We start from the raw sequence: 17,871 nt of genomic DNA on the forward strand, positions 1-17,871 counted from the left end.
TATGTAAGTGACTAAGGCCTGAAAGAAGAGGAGAACCATTCCTCAATGCATTCTGCAAAAAAAAAAATGTAGCTGGGGAGGAATTTGTTAGAATATTTGACATTCTTTTGTGATTCCTCCTGTAAGTTCTTGCAGGAGTAAGATACAGTGGCGGAACTGCAAGGGAAAGGGGGGTGCGCCGTGCACTGGGCGCATGCCTGGGGGCGCAGAAAATCGCCTCCAGGCCCCTCCCCTCCCCCCGCCCCTTCCCACACTTACCTTAGTTCCTTTCCTTTTTCTTGAACTTTTTCAGGCTGCAAAAGGCCTGTTTGCAGTAAAAACAGCCTGAGGAACTACAGTTCCCAGGAGACCTTGGGGCTCATAAGGTCTCCTGGGAAGTATAGTTCTCATCAGGCCGTTTTTACTGCGAACAGGCCTTTTGCAGCCTGAAAAAGTTCAAGAAAAAGGAAAGGAACTGTGGGGGGGGGGGCGGGTGGGGGGGGGGGGGGGTGGGAGGGGGGGGGGGGGGGGGGGGGGGGTGGGGGGGGGGGGGGGTGGTGGGGGGGGGGGTTGGGGGGGGGGCAGCGTGGGGGTGGGGGGGGGGGGGGGTGGGGGGGGGGGGGGGTGGGGGGGGGGGGGGGTGGGGGGGGGGGGGGGTGGGGGGGGGGGGGGGTGGGGGGGGGGGGGGGTGGGGGGGGGGGGGGGTGGGGGGGGGGGGGGGTGGGGGGGGGGGGGGGTGGGGGGGGGGGGGGGTGGGGGGGGGGGGGGGTGGGGGGGGGGGGGGGTGGGGGGGGGGGGGGGTGGGGGGGGGGGGGGGTGGGGGGGGGGGGGGGTGGGGGGGGGGGGGGGTGGGGGGGGGGGGGGGTGGGGGGGGGGGGGGGTGGGGGGGGGGGGGGGTGGGGGGGGGGGGGGGTGGGGGGGGGGGGGGGTGGGGGGGGGGGGGGGTGGGGGGGGGGGGGGGTGGGGGGGGGGGGGGGTGGGGGGGGGGGGGGGTGGGGGGGGGGGGGGGTGGGGGGGGGGGGGGGTGGGGGGGGGGGGGGGTGGGGGGGGGGGGGGGTGGGGGGGGGGGGGGGTGGGGGGGGGGGGGGGTGGGGGGGGGGGGGGGTGGGGGGGGGGGGGGGTGGGGGGGGGGGGGGGTGGGGGGGGGGGGGGGTGGGGGGGGGGGGGGGTGGGGGGGGGGGGGGGTGGGGGGGGGGGGGGGTGGGGGGGGGGGGGGGTGGGGGGGGGGGGGGGTGGGGGGGGGGGGGGGTGGGGGGGGGGGGGGGTGGGGGGGGGGGGGGGTGGGGGGGGGGGGGGGTGGGGGGGGGGGGGGGTGGGGGGGGGGGGGGGTGGGGGGGGGGGGGGGTGGGGGGGGGGGGGGGTGGGGGGGGGGGGGGGTGGGGGGGGGGGGGGGTGGGGGGGGGGGGGGGTGGGGGGGGGGGGGGGTGGGGGGGGGGGGGGGTGGGGGGGGGGGGGGGTGGGGGGGGGGGGGGGTGGGGGGGGGGGGGGGTGGGGGGGGGGGGGGGTGGGGGGGGGGGGGGGTGGGGGGGGGGGGGGGTGGGGGGGGGGGGGGGTGGGGGGGGGGGGGGGTGGGGGGGGGGGGGGGTGGGGGGGGGGGGGGGTGGGGGGGGGGGGGGGTGGGGGGGGGGGGGGGTGGGGGGGGGGGGGGGTGGGGGGGGGGGGGGGTGGGGGGGGGGGGGGGTGGGGGGGGGGGGGGGTGGGGGGGGGGGGGGGTGGGGGGGGGGGGGGGTGGGGGGGGGGGGGGGTGGGGGGGGGGGGGGGTGGGGGGGGGGGGGGGTGGGGGGGGGGGGGGGTGGGGGGGGGGGGGGGTGGGGGGGGGGGGGGGTGGGGGGGGGGGGGGGTGGGGGGGGGGGGGGGTGGGGGGGGGGGGGGGTGGGGGGGGGGGGGGGTGGGGGGGGGGGGGGGTGGGGGGGGGGGGGGGTGGGGGGGGGGGGGGGTGGGGGGGGGGGGGGGTGGGGGGGGGGGGGGGTGGGGGGGGGGGGGGGTGGGGGGGGGGGGGGGTGGGGGGGGGGGGGGGTGGGGGGGGGGGGGGGTGGGGGGGGGGGGGGGTGGGGGGGGGGGGGGGTGGGGGGGGGGGGGGGTGGGGGGGGGGGGGGGTGGGGGGGGGGGGGGGTGGGGGGGGGGGGGGGTGGGGGGGGGGGGGGGTGGGGGGGGGGGGGGGTGGGGGGGGGGGGGGGTGGGGGGGGGGGGGGGTGGGGGGGGGGGGGGGTGGGGGGGGGGGGGGGTGGGGGGGGGGGGGGGTGGGGGGGGGGGGGGGTGGGGGGGGGGGGGGGTGGGGGGGGGGGGGGGTGGGGGGGGGGGGGGGTGGGGGGGGGGGGGGGTGGGGGGGGGGGGGGGTGGGGGGGGGGGGGGGTGGGGGGGGGGGGGGGTGGGGGGGGGGGGGGGTGGGGGGGGGGGGGGGTGGGGGGGGGGGGGGGTGGGGGGGGGGGGGGGTGGGGGGGGGGGGGGGTGGGGGGGGGGGGGGGTGGGGGGGGGGGGGGGTGGGGGGGGGGGGGGGTGGGGGGGGGGGGGGGTGGGGGGGGGGGGGGGTGGGGGGGGGGGGGGGTGGGGGGGGGGGGGGGTGGGGGGGGGGGGGGGTGGGGGGGGGGGGGGGTGGGGGGGGGGGGGGGTGGGGGGGGGGGGGGGTGGGGGGGGGGGGGGGTGGGGGGGGGGGGGGGTGGGGGGGGGGGGGGGTGGGGGGGGGGGGGGGTGGGGGGGGGGGGGGGTGGGGGGGGGGGGGGGTGGGGGGGGGGGGGGGTGGGGGGGGGGGGGGGTGGGGGGGGGGGGGGGTGGGGGGGGGGGGGGGTGGGGGGGGGGGGGGGTGGGGGGGGGGGGGGGTGGGGGGGGGGGGGGGTGGGGGGGGGGGGGGGTGGGGGGGGGGGGGGGTGGGGGGGGGGGGGGGTGGGGGGGGGGGGGGGTGGGGGGGGGGGGGGGTGGGGGGGGGGGGGGGTGGGGGGGGGGGGGGGTGGGGGGGGGGGGGGGTGGGGGGGGGGGGGGGTGGGGGGGGGGGGGGGTGGGGGGGGGGGGGGGTGGGGGGGGGGGGGGGTGGGGGGGGGGGGGGGTGGGGGGGGGGGGGGGTGGGGGGGGGGGGGGGTGGGGGGGGGGGGGGGTGGGGGGGGGGGGGGGTGGGGGGGGGGGGGGGTGGGGGGGGGGGGGGGTGGGGGGGGGGGGGGGTGGGGGGGGGGGGGGGTGGGGGGGGGGGGGGGTGGGGGGGGGGGGGGGTGGGGGGGGGGGGGGGTGGGGGGGGGGGGGGGTGGGGGGGGGGGGGGGTGGGGGGGGGGGGGGGTGGGGGGGGGGGGGGGTGGGGGGGGGGGGGGGTGGGGGGGGGGGGGGGTGGGGGGGGGGGGGGGTGGGGGGGGGGGGGGGTGGGGGGGGGGGGGGGTGGGGGGGGGGGGGGGTGGGGGGGGGGGGGGGTGGGGGGGGGGGGGGGTGGGGGGGGGGGGGGGTGGGGGGGGGGGGGGGTGGGGGGGGGGGGGGGTGGGGGGGGGGGGGGGTGGGGGGGGGGGGGGGTGGGGGGGGGGGGGGGTGGGGGGGGGGGGGGGTGGGGGGGGGGGGGGGTGGGGGGGGGGGGGGGTGGGGGGGGGGGGGGGTGGGGGGGGGGGGGGGTGGGGGGGGGGGGGGGTGGGGGGGGGGGGGGGTGGGGGGGGGGGGGGGTGGGGGGGGGGGGGGGTGGGGGGGGGGGGGGGTGGGGGGGGGGGGGGGTGGGGGGGGGGGGGGGTGGGGGGGGGGGGGGGTGGGGGGGGGGGGGGGTGGGGGGGGGGGGGGGTGGGGGGGGGGGGGGGTGGGGGGGGGGGGGGGTGGGGGGGGGGGGGGGTGGGGGGGGGGGGGGGTGGGGGGGGGGGGGGGTGGGGGGGGGGGGGGGTGGGGGGGGGGGGGGGTGGGGGGGGGGGGGGGTGGGGGGGGGGGGGGGTGGGGGGGGGGGGGGGTGGGGGGGGGGGGGGGTGGGGGGGGGGGGGGGTGGGGGGGGGGGGGGGTGGGGGGGGGGGGGGGTGGGGGGGGGGGGGGGTGGGGGGGGGGGGGGGTGGGGGGGGGGGGGGGTGGGGGGGGGGGGGGGTGGGGGGGGGGGGGGGTGGGGGGGGGGGGGGGTGGGGGGGGGGGGGGGTGGGGGGGGGGGGGGGTGGGGGGGGGGGGGGGTGGGGGGGGGGGGGGGTGGGGGGGGGGGGGGGTGGGGGGGGGGGGGGGTGGGGGGGGGGGGGGGTGGGGGGGGGGGGGGGTGGGGGGGGGGGGGGGTGGGGGGGGGGGGGGGTGGGGGGGGGGGGGGGTGGGGGGGGGGGGGGGTGGGGGGGGGGGGGGGTGGGGGGGGGGGGGGGTGGGGGGGGGGGGGGGTGGGGGGGGGGGGGGGTGGGGGGGGGGGGGGGTGGGGGGGGGGGGGGGTGGGGGGGGGGGGGGGTGGGGGGGGGGGGGGGTGGGGGGGGGGGGGGGTGGGGGGGGGGGGGGGTGGGGGGGGGGGGGGGTGGGGGGGGGGGGGGGTGGGGGGGGGGGGGGGTGGGGGGGGGGGGGGGTGGGGGGGGGGGGGGGTGGGGGGGGGGGGGGGTGGGGGGGGGGGGGGGTGGGGGGGGGGGGGGGTGGGGGGGGGGGGGGGTGGGGGGGGGGGGGGGTGGGGGGGGGGGGGGGTGGGGGGGGGGGGGGGTGGGGGGGGGGGGGGGTGGGGGGGGGGGGGGGTGGGGGGGGGGGGGGGTGGGGGGGGGGGGGGGTGGGGGGGGGGGGGGGTGGGGGGGGGGGGGGGTGGGGGGGGGGGGGGGTGGGGGGGGGGGGGGGTGGGGGGGGGGGGGGGTGGGGGGGGGGGGGGGTGGGGGGGGGGGGGGGTGGGGGGGGGGGGGGGTGGGGGGGGGGGGGGGTGGGGGGGGGGGGGGGTGGGGGGGGGGGGGGGTGGGGGGGGGGGGGGGTGGGGGGGGGGGGGGGTGGGGGGGGGGGGGGGTGGGGGGGGGGGGGGGTGGGGGGGGGGGGGGGTGGGGGGGGGGGGGGGTGGGGGGGGGGGGGGGTGGGGGGGGGGGGGGGTGGGGGGGGGGGGGGGTGGGGGGGGGGGGGGGTGGGGGGGGGGGGGGGTGGGGGGGGGGGGGGGTGGGGGGGGGGGGGGGTGGGGGGGGGGGGGGGTGGGGGGGGGGGGGGGTGGGGGGGGGGGGGGGTGGGGGGGGGGGGGGGTGGGGGGGGGGGGGGGTGGGGGGGGGGGGGGGTGGGGGGGGGGGGGGGTGGGGGGGGGGGGGGGTGGGGGGGGGGGGGGGTGGGGGGGGGGGGGGGTGGGGGGGGGGGGGGGTGGGGGGGGGGGGGGGTGGGGGGGGGGGGGGGTGGGGGGGGGGGGGGGTGGGGGGGGGGGGGGGTGGGGGGGGGGGGGGGTGGGGGGGGGGGGGGGTGGGGGGGGGGGGGGGTGGGGGGGGGGGGGGGTGGGGGGGGGGGGGGGTGGGGGGGGGGGGGGGTGGGGGGGGGGGGGGGTGGGGGGGGGGGGGGGTGGGGGGGGGGGGGGGTGGGGGGGGGGGGGGGTGGGGGGGGGGGGGGGTGGGGGGGGGGGGGGGTGGGGGGGGGGGGGGGTGGGGGGGGGGGGGGGTGGGGGGGGGGGGGGGTGGGGGGGGGGGGGGGTGGGGGGGGGGGGGGGTGGGGGGGGGGGGGGGTGGGGGGGGGGGGGGGTGGGGGGGGGGGGGGGTGGGGGGGGGGGGGGGTGGGGGGGGGGGGGGGTGGGGGGGGGGGGGGGTGGGGGGGGGGGGGGGTGGGGGGGGGGGGGGGTGGGGGGGGGGGGGGGTGGGGGGGGGGGGGGGTGGGGGGGGGGGGGGGTGGGGGGGGGGGGGGGTGGGGGGGGGGGGGGGTGGGGGGGGGGGGGGGTGGGGGGGGGGGGGGGTGGGGGGGGGGGGGGGTGGGGGGGGGGGGGGGTGGGGGGGGGGGGGGGTGGGGGGGGGGGGGGGTGGGGGGGGGGGGGGGTGGGGGGGGGGGGGGGTGGGGGGGGGGGGGGGTGGGGGGGGGGGGGGGTGGGGGGGGGGGGGGGTGGGGGGGGGGGGGGGTGGGGGGGGGGGGGGGTGGGGGGGGGGGGGGGTGGGGGGGGGGGGGGGTGGGGGGGGGGGGGGGTGGGGGGGGGGGGGGGTGGGGGGGGGGGGGGGTGGGGGGGGGGGGGGGTGGGGGGGGGGGGGGGTGGGGGGGGGGGGGGGTGGGGGGGGGGGGGGGTGGGGGGGGGGGGGGGTGGGGGGGGGGGGGGGTGGGGGGGGGGGGGGGTGGGGGGGGGGGGGGGTGGGGGGGGGGGGGGGTGGGGGGGGGGGGGGGTGGGGGGGGGGGGGGGTGGGGGGGGGGGGGGGTGGGGGGGGGGGGGGGTGGGGGGGGGGGGGGGTGGGGGGGGGGGGGGGTGGGGGGGGGGGGGGGTGGGGGGGGGGGGGGGTGGGGGGGGGGGGGGGTGGGGGGGGGGGGGGGTGGGGGGGGGGGGGGGTGGGGGGGGGGGGGGGTGGGGGGGGGGGGGGGTGGGGGGGGGGGGGGGTGGGGGGGGGGGGGGGTGGGGGGGGGGGGGGGTGGGGGGGGGGGGGGGTGGGGGGGGGGGGGGGTGGGGGGGGGGGGGGGTGGGGGGGGGGGGGGGTGGGGGGGGGGGGGGGTGGGGGGGGGGGGGGGTGGGGGGGGGGGGGGGTGGGGGGGGGGGGGGGTGGGGGGGGGGGGGGGTGGGGGGGGGGGGGGGTGGGGGGGGGGGGGGGTGGGGGGGGGGGGGGGTGGGGGGGGGGGGGGGTGGGGGGGGGGGGGGGTGGGGGGGGGGGGGGGTGGGGGGGGGGGGGGGTGGGGGGGGGGGGGGGTGGGGGGGGGGGGGGGTGGGGGGGGGGGGGGGTGGGGGGGGGGGGGGGTGGGGGGGGGGGGGGGTGGGGGGGGGGGGGGGTGGGGGGGGGGGGGGGTGGGGGGGGGGGGGGGTGGGGGGGGGGGGGGGTGGGGGGGGGGGGGGGTGGGGGGGGGGGGGGGTGGGGGGGGGGGGGGGTGGGGGGGGGGGGGGGTGGGGGGGGGGGGGGGTGGGGGGGGGGGGGGGTGGGGGGGGGGGGGGGTGGGGGGGGGGGGGGGTGGGGGGGGGGGGGGGTGGGGGGGGGGGGGGGTGGGGGGGGGGGGGGGTGGGGGGGGGGGGGGGTGGGGGGGGGGGGGGGTGGGGGGGGGGGGGGGTGGGGGGGGGGGGGGGTGGGGGGGGGGGGGGGTGGGGGGGGGGGGGGGTGGGGGGGGGGGGGGGTGGGGGGGGGGGGGGGTGGGGGGGGGGGGGGGTGGGGGGGGGGGGGGGTGGGGGGGGGGGGGGGTGGGGGGGGGGGGGGGTGGGGGGGGGGGGGGGTGGGGGGGGGGGGGGGTGGGGGGGGGGGGGGGTGGGGGGGGGGGGGGGTGGGGGGGGGGGGGGGTGGGGGGGGGGGGGGGTGGGGGGGGGGGGGGGTGGGGGGGGGGGGGGGTGGGGGGGGGGGGGGGTGGGGGGGGGGGGGGGTGGGGGGGGGGGGGGGTGGGGGGGGGGGGGGGTGGGGGGGGGGGGGGGTGGGGGGGGGGGGGGGTGGGGGGGGGGGGGGGTGGGGGGGGGGGGGGGTGGGGGGGGGGGGGGGTGGGGGGGGGGGGGGGTGGGGGGGGGGGGGGGTGGGGGGGGGGGGGGGTGGGGGGGGGGGGGGGTGGGGGGGGGGGGGGGTGGGGGGGGGGGGGGGTGGGGGGGGGGGGGGGTGGGGGGGGGGGGGGGTGGGGGGGGGGGGGGGTGGGGGGGGGGGGGGGTGGGGGGGGGGGGGGGTGGGGGGGGGGGGGGGTGGGGGGGGGGGGGGGTGGGGGGGGGGGGGGGTGGGGGGGGGGGGGGGTGGGGGGGGGGGGGGGTGGGGGGGGGGGGGGGTGGGGGGGGGGGGGGGTGGGGGGGGGGGGGGGTGGGGGGGGGGGGGGGTGGGGGGGGGGGGGGGTGGGGGGGGGGGGGGGTGGGGGGGGGGGGGGGTGGGGGGGGGGGGGGGTGGGGGGGGGGGGGGGTGGGGGGGGGGGGGGGTGGGGGGGGGGGGGGGTGGGGGGGGGGGGGGGTGGGGGGGGGGGGGGGTGGGGGGGGGGGGGGGTGGGGGGGGGGGGGGGTGGGGGGGGGGGGGGGTGGGGGGGGGGGGGGGTGGGGGGGGGGGGGGGTGGGGGGGGGGGGGGGTGGGGGGGGGGGGGGGTGGGGGGGGGGGGGGGTGGGGGGGGGGGGGGGTGGGGGGGGGGGGGGGTGGGGGGGGGGGGGGGTGGGGGGGGGGGGGGGTGGGGGGGGGGGGGGGTGGGGGGGGGGGGGGGTGGGGGGGGGGGGGGGTGGGGGGGGGGGGGGGTGGGGGGGGGGGGGGGTGGGGGGGGGGGGGGGTGGGGGGGGGGGGGGGTGGGGGGGGGGGGGGGTGGGGGGGGGGGGGGGTGGGGGGGGGGGGGGGTGGGGGGGGGGGGGGGTGGGGGGGGGGGGGGGTGGGGGGGGGGGGGGGTGGGGGGGGGGGGGGGTGGGGGGGGGGGGGGGTGGGGGGGGGGGGGGGTGGGGGGGGGGGGGGGTGGGGGGGGGGGGGGGTGGGGGGGGGGGGGGGTGGGGGGGGGGGGGGGTGGGGGGGGGGGGGGGTGGGGGGGGGGGGGGGTGGGGGGGGGGGGGGGTGGGGGGGGGGGGGGGTGGGGGGGGGGGGGGGTGGGGGGGGGGGGGGGTGGGGGGGGGGGGGGGTGGGGGGGGGGGGGGGTGGGGGGGGGGGGGGGTGGGGGGGGGGGGGGGTGGGGGGGGGGGGGGGTGGGGGGGGGGGGGGGTGGGGGGGGGGGGGGGTGGGGGGGGGGGGGGGTGGGGGGGGGGGGGGGTGGGGGGGGGGGGGGGTGGGGGGGGGGGGGGGTGGGGGGGGGGGGGGGTGGGGGGGGGGGGGGGTGGGGGGGGGGGGGGGTGGGGGGGGGGGGGGGTGGGGGGGGGGGGGGGTGGGGGGGGGGGGGGGTGGGGGGGGGGGGGGGTGGGGGGGGGGGGGGGTGGGGGGGGGGGGGGGTGGGGGGGGGGGGGGGTGGGGGGGGGGGGGGGTGGGGGGGGGGGGGGGTGGGGGGGGGGGGGGGTGGGGGGGGGGGGGGGTGGGGGGGGGGGGGGGTGGGGGGGGGGGGGGGTGGGGGGGGGGGGGGGTGGGGGGGGGGGGGGGTGGGGGGGGGGGGGGGTGGGGGGGGGGGGGGGTGGGGGGGGGGGGGGGTGGGGGGGGGGGGGGGTGGGGGGGGGGGGGGGTGGGGGGGGGGGGGGGTGGGGGGGGGGGGGGGTGGGGGGGGGGGGGGGTGGGGGGGGGGGGGGGTGGGGGGGGGGGGGGGTGGGGGGGGGGGGGGGTGGGGGGGGGGGGGGGTGGGGGGGGGGGGGGGTGGGGGGGGGGGGGGGTGGGGGGGGGGGGGGGTGGGGGGGGGGGGGGGTGGGGGGGGGGGGGGGTGGGGGGGGGGGGGGGTGGGGGGGGGGGGGGGTGGGGGGGGGGGGGGGTGGGGGGGGGGGGGGGTGGGGGGGGGGGGGGGTGGGGGGGGGGGGGGGTGGGGGGGGGGGGGGGTGGGGGGGGGGGGGGGTGGGGGGGGGGGGGGGTGGGGGGGGGGGGGGGTGGGGGGGGGGGGGGGTGGGGGGGGGGGGGGGTGGGGGGGGGGGGGGGTGGGGGGGGGGGGGGGTGGGGGGGGGGGGGGGTGGGGGGGGGGGGGGGTGGGGGGGGGGGGGGGTGGGGGGGGGGGGGGGTGGGGGGGGGGGGGGGTGGGGGGGGGGGGGGGTGGGGGGGGGGGGGGGTGGGGGGGGGGGGGGGTGGGGGGGGGGGGGGGTGGGGGGGGGGGGGGGTGGGGGGGGGGGGGGGTGGGGGGGGGGGGGGGTGGGGGGGGGGGGGGGTGGGGGGGGGGGGGGGTGGGGGGGGGGGGGGGTGGGGGGGGGGGGGGGTGGGGGGGGGGGGGGGTGGGGGGGGGGGGGGGTGGGGGGGGGGGGGGGTGGGGGGGGGGGGGGGTGGGGGGGGGGGGGGGTGGGGGGGGGGGGGGGTGGGGGGGGGGGGGGGTGGGGGGGGGGGGGGGTGGGGGGGGGGGGGGGTGGGGGGGGGGGGGGGTGGGGGGGGGGGGGGGTGGGGGGGGGGGGGGGTGGGGGGGGGGGGGGGTGGGGGGGGGGGGGGGTGGGGGGGGGGGGGGGTGGGGGGGGGGGGGGGTGGGGGGGGGGGGGGGTGGGGGGGGGGGGGGGTGGGGGGGGGGGGGGGTGGGGGGGGGGGGGGGTGGGGGGGGGGGGGGGTGGGGGGGGGGGGGGGTGGGGGGGGGGGGGGGTGGGGGGGGGGGGGGGTGGGGGGGGGGGGGGGTGGGGGGGGGGGGGGGTGGGGGGGGGGGGGGGTGGGGGGGGGGGGGGGTGGGGGGGGGGGGGGGTGGGGGGGGGGGGGGGTGGGGGGGGGGGGGGGTGGGGGGGGGGGGGGGTGGGGGGGGGGGGGGGTGGGGGGGGGGGGGGGTGGGGGGGGGGGGGGGTGGGGGGGGGGGGGGGTGGGGGGGGGGGGGGGTGGGGGGGGGGGGGGGTGGGGGGGGGGGGGGGTGGGGGGGGGGGGGGGTGGGGGGGGGGGGGGGTGGGGGGGGGGGGGGGTGGGGGGGGGGGGGATGCAACCTGTGGCTCTCCAGATGTTCATGGACTACAATTCCCATCAGCCCCTGCCACCTGCTGATGGGAATTGTAGTCCATGAACATCTGGAGAGCCGCAGGTTGCAGACCCCTGCTCTATCAGGAAATATCTGTGGTAGCCATAAGGACACCTACACATCAAAGTGTCAGAATGATAGAGAAAAGGTGTCAGTGACTTGACCCTCTCTAACCATCTGACTTACTGGTGAAAAAAACCCATCTGTGTTTGAGGCAGGAAACAGAATACAGTCCTTCACTTCCAACAGACACAAAGCGGTTTAGTTCACATGCCAGGTATGTTCAGGACCACTGGAGTGTTTTGAGTCTGGGGGCTGGAAGGAGCCACATGGATTCTGGCACCTGGTGAAGCAGGAGAGTAATTTCTGCCACACATGCCTGTCTCATGACGTGATTGCTCAGTTGCTAAGCTGCTGACAGTTGGATTAAATGTGGTACACATGGGTGGGATCACACAGCAAATACACACCTAGCAGGAGGCCTATCTGAACAAACACACCTCTAGCACGGAGCATGTTTAGGCAATCACACCTCCACTTCATTGAGTGCCAAGATTTACATAGATCCACCCATTTCACATTCTCAGTAGGCCACTCTGGGTCACTTGATACCTCTCTCGTGGCAAAACAGAAGATAATTCTGAACAACTCCTACAGATATCCTTAATGCTGTCAAGGGAAGTGAAGAAAAGCCCTGGTCAAGGACAGCGTTCCTCCCCTGTCATGAAGAGGACAGAACTGCTAACCCATACAGCCCACACTTTTGGCATTGTAAGCAGTAGGGACTCTCTTCCAGCTAAGGGGTTCCATGACTGCACAGGGCCCGAAAGGCTGGCATGAGAACAAGACACCCCCCTACTCATGTGTAGGCTCTTCCTTTTGTTGCTAGAAATGCTGGCCATTTTCCTCTGCAGCGCTGCTTTCCCTGGATGTCCCTGCAAGACTGATGCCCATCACCCATCCCTGAAACTCCATCCAACGTCCTCCCCTTTCTCTTTGTCAGTTCTTAGATGCTTTGTGTGCATATGTTCATTGCTTAAAATATATTTCTCGTTTTACTACTACTTTTATTGCTTAATAAAATCATACTTTAATTGTCCAGCTGCCTGCTCATCTGAGAATCATCGCTCAGGACTATTCCGGTGTATGTAGGTTATCGATCCCAGTTACCCCCTCTCGCTCTCTGTCTCTAGCTAATTCCCCCAACTAAAGTGGAGACTGCCAGAGTAATAGCCTGTCCAAGGGCTATGCGCTGTTGTACATCATTTCTATGCTAGGGAGTCCCAACCTTATCAAACCTCTGGGGATGTCTAGAAGAAGAAGAAGAGTTTGGATTTATATCCCTCCTTTCTCTTCTGCAAGGAGACTCAAAGAGGCTTACAATTTCCTTTCCCTTCCCCACCCCCCACAACAAACACCCTATGAGGTTGGTGGGGCTGAGAGAGCTCTGAAGAATTGTGACTAGCTAGCCCAGGGGTAGGGAACCTGTGGATCTCCAGATGTTCAGGAACTACAATTCCCATCAGCCCCTACCAGCATGGCCAATTGACCATGCTGACAGAGGCTGATGGGAATTGTAGTTCCTGAACATCTGGAGAGCCGCAGGTTCCCTACCCCTGAGCTAGCCCAAGGTCATCCAGCTGGCATCTGTTGGAGTGCATAAGCTAGTCTGGTTCCCCAGATAAGCCTCCACAGCTCAAGTGGCATAGCGGGGAATCAAACCCGGTTCTCCAGATTAGAGTGCACCTGCTCTTAACCACTACACCACACTGACTAGAACTTTGGGGAACAGTAGTGGATGTCACAAGTAAATGGATGCCATGTGATGGCGGGCCCTACCACAAAATGCAAGCAAGTTCCAAGCTGAGCGCCCTCCCTCCAATGAGGACAGCTGGTTCCAGATGGACACAGCTTGCAGATGGACACAGAAGCAATGCCTCCTGGGATCTTTCTCAAGCACCTCCAACCGAAGTGGAAGAAAGCCAGGACTGCCCTTTTGATTTTAAGAAAGAGATGCTTAGGCGGAAATAGCAAGCTTTATGCAGCACTTCCTGCATGCTCTCTTGTGAAGGGAAGGGGATACGACACAGTATAATCTGCCAGGTGTTCCTGGGATAGGAAAAAAGATGGCAGCTCAGCTAATGATCCGTGTGCCTCCACCTACCTTTGATCAGAGGAGGGAAGTCAAGGAGACATTCAAGTCTGTTTATAAGATGGAGAAAGTATAGATTTCTGACACTCCACAAGCTTCTGGGTGAAGTCTGCTCACTGGGCTCTCAGCAACACAGAAACCTGTTCCTATTACCTTTATGTTGCTCCCTTCCCCGGTCCTCAGTTACACAGAAGCCGAGTCAAATACATACCCTGTTGCCTTTGGGTCCTGAAGGGCCAGGCTGATCCTAAGCAGTGAGAGAGAGAAGAATGAAGAATTAAAATTAAGTGGAAAGGATTGCAAAGGATTCCTGCAGTCCTTGTCTTACAACCAATTAATGCTGTTCAGCATTGTGCAAGAGGGAGCAGTCGCCCAGAGACACCCTGGCATCCCCAGAAACCAGAAAGACACTCACCGATTTGCCTGGCTTCCCTGGTGGCCCAGGTTCCCCCTTGGGTCCTGGTTTCCCAGGGATGCTGACTACGTTGGTTAAATCTTCTGAGACGGTCGGACAAACTTCACACGGATCCCCCTGCCGAAAGAAAGTTAAGATGGTCTTAGGAAAATGAAACAAAACAGAATCAATATATAAAGGCCAACGGTTGCACAAAAGAACAATCTCTACTTCGTAAACATTCCGTTGGGATCTGTTCAGTGGTGGGATTCAAATAATTTAACAACTGGTTGTATGCGAGCACCATTTTAACAACCGGTTCTGCTGAAGTGGTGCGAACCTGTTGAATCCCACCACTGGATCTGTTTCATTAATGGCAGAACTTCCTCCCAGCACAAGGACCCTTTCCATAATAGAAGTTCCAGTTCCCACCATGACTTGGGGGGCAGACAACTGCTATCCAAATCTTCATTAAGAATTAACCATGCGTTTTCTCCCACAAATATTTCATGGGCTTGGGGCAGAGGTGGGATCCAGCAGGTTCTCATAGGTTCCCGAGAGTAGGTTACTAATTATTTGTGTGTGCCGAGAGGGGGTTACTAATTGGTGATTTTGCCATGTGATTTTTGCCTTAATTACGCTCCTCCACCTCAAAGCAGTAGCGCTGCAGGAACTTGGAAGCAGTCTAGCAGGAAGTGCAATCGGCGCAGCATGGTGGCAGCCTGGCGCTCGGGCGCAGGCAAGGTATTCATTTCCCTCAGCCTGCATGGACTCGCGGCATGCAGCGGCTGTGTCCTTGCCGCAGCCCCGCCAGGCAATGCCCCGCCCCTGGAATGCCCGGCCACGCCCCTGTTGTGCTCCGCTCAGCCCCATAGGCGCTACGCCACTGTTTGAATCCCACCACTATGGGAACCTGTTACTAAAATTTTGGGATCCCACCACTGGCTTGGGGTGTTGTGTGGTTTCCGGGCTGTTCTAGTAGCATTTTTGGAAGATGCATGGCTGTGTTCTAGTAGCATTTTCTGAAGATGGTGAAACATCAGGAGAAAATGCTACCAACGCACAGCCATACAACCCAGAAACCACACAACACCCCAGGGATTCCGGCCGTGAAAGCCTTCGACAATACATTTCATGGGCTTGTTTTCACTGAACCTGGAGAACATCCAGGTTCTGTTTTGGTCCAGATGCTCACCTTTTCTCCCTTCAGGCCAGGACCTCCTGGTTTTCCCTGCAGAGAAAGAGGGGGGAAATGAGGGAGTCCAAGAAGATCAAACGTGCATGGAATGTAAGGAGATGTGAAGGCTCATCCTAGTCCTTATACAAAATTGCCTAAGGGGCGGAATGTCCGATGACAAATCCCCAGCCAATGAGTGTGCAGGACTCACTACATTCCATCCCCCACCCACCTTCCCCCAACCCAGGAGCCCCAAACAATATGGACTGTTCTCCAGGAGGGGAGGAGGTCCTCCTTCCTCCCTGAGCCCATTTTATTTGAATTTAAAATGGGTTTTAGTGCTAGTTGGAAGTAAATTCACTGGAGATTAATGGAATCTGCTCTGATGAAAGTGTATGTTAAACATACAATGAAAGGGAAACTGGATGGCTCAGACAGGATCAGGGTTATCCCGGTGGCATGCACAAAGACCCATTATACATGGAATGCCTATTTCGGGGCTCTTCACTGCGCAGCTGACTTGTAGTGGAGCCTCCTCACGTTTCTCTGTTTACATGCGAGGAGGCAGTCCACGGCGGAATTTGTTTGCTGGACTTTGCTGAGGCTCTGCTTCTCCTGGTTCTCTTAACTCTGCCCTTCAACAGCCTTAAAGGCACAGATCTCATCACACTCAGTAGTCCCAAGACCAGAACTAATATTCTCTTCCCCTCCTTTCCCTTCCACTCTCTCTCTCTTGCTGCCACAAGAGGAGAAGAGAGAGGCTTGTTTTAAAATAGAGGCTTGTAGGAAATAAAGTTTTAAAAGCCCTCCTGATCACTGGGGAGAGTGGAAGCAGAGCGGGGGAGGTGGAGTGGAGCCAAAAAGAGCCCCGTCTTGTAGAGTTCCTTTCAAAAGTCAACTGTGTGTTATTGTAACATCGATATATTGATATATCAATATGAGAATTCAGGGAAGCAGGAAGGAGCCGATAACATGGAAGTGTGTGGGAGAGCAGCATGAGGGGGCAGCATGGGCAGCAGTTTGAGGGGATGGGAAGGCAGGCTATGAGTGGAAGGAAGATGTCTGGGGCAAAGCTGTGCTCACTGACAAACCCACTCGCTCCAGCAACGAAGCAAATTGAAAGTCACACTAGAAGTGGTCTCACTTGCAGCAGAAATAATTGAAAGTAAAATCAGGGCTCCAGAAAAATAGGCCTGTACAAGGTTTTGCTGCGACAGACATTTGCCCCCATTGAGCACTAGACACCTTATGCATAATCAGCCAAAGTCCCCTGCTGATTTCTTTTCCCTGTTATGCCAAGATGGCTATCTTTCAGGGCTGGAGTCTTAAAGATTTTGCACCCCTCCTCTTTTGATCCTACCAATTTAACACCTGCCATTCAATGGCCAATTGCAACTTTATTAAAGAAAATGTATCATGCACACACATCTAGAGCAGCCAGTACTCTTCCTATTGGGAGCAGGGGTGGGGGGATATGTGGTGTTCCAGGAAGGTGGGGGTAAGGCCTTACCCCTTCCCCTGCAGGTATTTTTATTGTGCAAGTCTGAGAGCGGGGGTTTGTACCTCTGGATTCTCACAGTGTAACCCTGCACTGAGATACTGTGATGTTCTAAAATGCAGGATGATAGCAACAACAGCTATCTATCACACGATCCCTGTTTGCTTTTACCATTACAATCCAATCACCATCTGCTATTTGAGTTCTAAGCATCTGGACAGGCCCTCTTCAGCCTCCCACCACACAGAGCTGACTTATCCCCATCTCCTTTGCTACTCTGTCAACCTCCTTTGCTTCCCTGTCAATCTCAAGGTTCCCTTCCAATCTCTGGCTTGGCTGCTTCAAAACAGACCCTCCTTTTGTACAGAAACCACCAGTCATCTGACAATCTTTTCACAATGTAGTGTGTTTGTAAAAAAAAAACACACGACCTCATCCAGCCCTTGGGGAACAAGTCCTGGGTGTGGGGCGAGGAATGACTTCACTCCCGCCAGCTGCATTTATAAACATAGTTGATTCTCTTTTTATGTTATTGTTTTAAGTTCTTCGGCAGTAATAAACCCCGTAACTCCCTGGAAGAATGAGCGAGGCCTTGTCCAGCTTCCCCAATGAGCTCTCAGGGGCTGATCAAAAGCATGAAAGAGCACGAGGAGTTTGTGCCGGCCCCTCTTCCTTATGGCAGTTTTGGGAAACTTGCAGTGCCATATAGACTCTTCTGTTTTCTGTTGTTGTTGTTGTGGTTGGCTTGGAGGAGGAGGAACTTACTGGCTTTCCAGTTGAGCCACTGGGCCCTGGTGGTCCCGAACTCCCCTAGAAACAGAGATTGGAAAAGAGGATGCGTGTGAATGTCTCTGCAGAGGATACCAAGGAAAATGCTAAGGGACAGGAAAAAGACCAGATGGAATCTGGGGATGAGACTAAATGGTCTCTCTGTGGTTCTGCCTTACCTTTTCTCCTCTGGGGCCAGGGAGGCCACCTGGATCACCCTGAAATGAAAGCAGAAATGGTGACTTCATTGATAAATGAACAATGCCATCCTAAGCAGAATTATGCCCTTCCAGGGCCATTAAAAGTCAAAAGCCTTAGAAGGGTGTATCTCTGATTAGGATGGCCGTAAGATAATTATCACCCCAAACACGACCCATGGATGAATCATACACTGGTAGGAGAAGGTGAAGGAAACAGGCTTTTGGATTCTTCTGCCCCAAATACCTATTGTCCATAACACTCTACATCATGGGTGTCCAACTCTGGCCCTCTGGATGTTCATAAACTACAATTCCCATCAGCCCATGCCAGAAAAAAAAACATCTGGAGGACCAGAGTTGACCCATGCTCTTCATTTAATGTGGCTGAGTCTGGTCTTACCTGTCAAAAACATCAAGATTTGGAATTGTGGGAAACACAGCCTAATTCTGTTAGCAAGACACTTAACATGCACCATCCCTTCTCCTGCTGATAACTAAGCAACCTTCAGCCTCCTGTTTCCCCCACAAGAGACCCACTCACTTAGAAAAGAATTCCAAGTGCTATCAAATTCAGATTGCTTGGCCACACACTCATGGGCAAACTTGCCACAACTGCTGATAAGTTGGGGAAATAGAATTGTCTCAGTCAGACAATCTACATGAATAAAAATTCTTTAGACAAGCCAAAATCTACTATCTTTCTTCTGACAGACCTAACATTTCAGGAGGGTTCCCTCCGACAACTTCTCTTTTGTTTAGCACAACTTGATTAACTCCAGAGAGGGTCACCATGTGACTCTACTGTGTCAAGAAATAAACAGGAGTCTTTGAAGGCAAACCAGTGCCCACCCCAAACATCTCATGAAGCGGAACTCAAGTTCACAAAAGCTTCTTCTGTAATAAAATCTTTTCTTAGAAACACTAAACAAAAGACAGACTTGGTCAGGAAATCCAAGTGCAATTTCCCTCCCCAAAGCCACTCTTCTCTTACTTGTGGGAACCATACTTGGCCACCTGCAAGACCACCCCACACACAAACTTCAGTTCCAGGCGCCGGTTTGGTGCTTGTAGGCTCTCCACTTAAATCTTAAAGCTAGCTGTGGAAAGCCTTCAGCTATTGCCAGTCAACTGCAATGTCCTAGACCAAGAGTATGCCCAAAGGCTTCCCCTCCCCACAGATTTAGT

The 17,871-nt window shown here is 73.5% G+C and overlaps 1 protein-coding gene across 1 annotated transcript in view; it reads right to left on the reverse strand.

Annotated features, from left to right (window-relative positions):
- COL16A1 (collagen type XVI alpha 1 chain) overlaps window positions 1–17,871 on the reverse strand; it is a 156,694-nt gene that overhangs the window by 61,542 nt on the left and 77,281 nt on the right. Inside the window, exons 19-23 of the mRNA XM_048501613.1 lie at window positions 16,666–16,704; window positions 16,484–16,528; window positions 14,239–14,274; window positions 13,065–13,181; window positions 12,861–12,896 (exon numbers count right to left, since the gene is read on the reverse strand). Coding sequence (XP_048357570.1) covers window positions 12,861–12,896; window positions 13,065–13,181; window positions 14,239–14,274; window positions 16,484–16,528; window positions 16,666–16,704 — 273 coding nt within the window. The remainder of the gene's footprint in view (window positions 1–12,860; window positions 12,897–13,064; window positions 13,182–14,238; window positions 14,275–16,483; window positions 16,529–16,665; window positions 16,705–17,871) is intronic.

The sequence above is a fragment of the Sphaerodactylus townsendi genome, linkage group LG06 (assembly GCF_021028975.2).
Source record: "Sphaerodactylus townsendi isolate TG3544 linkage group LG06, MPM_Stown_v2.3, whole genome shotgun sequence".
NCBI lineage: Eukaryota > Metazoa > Chordata > Lepidosauria > Squamata > Sphaerodactylidae > Sphaerodactylus > Sphaerodactylus townsendi.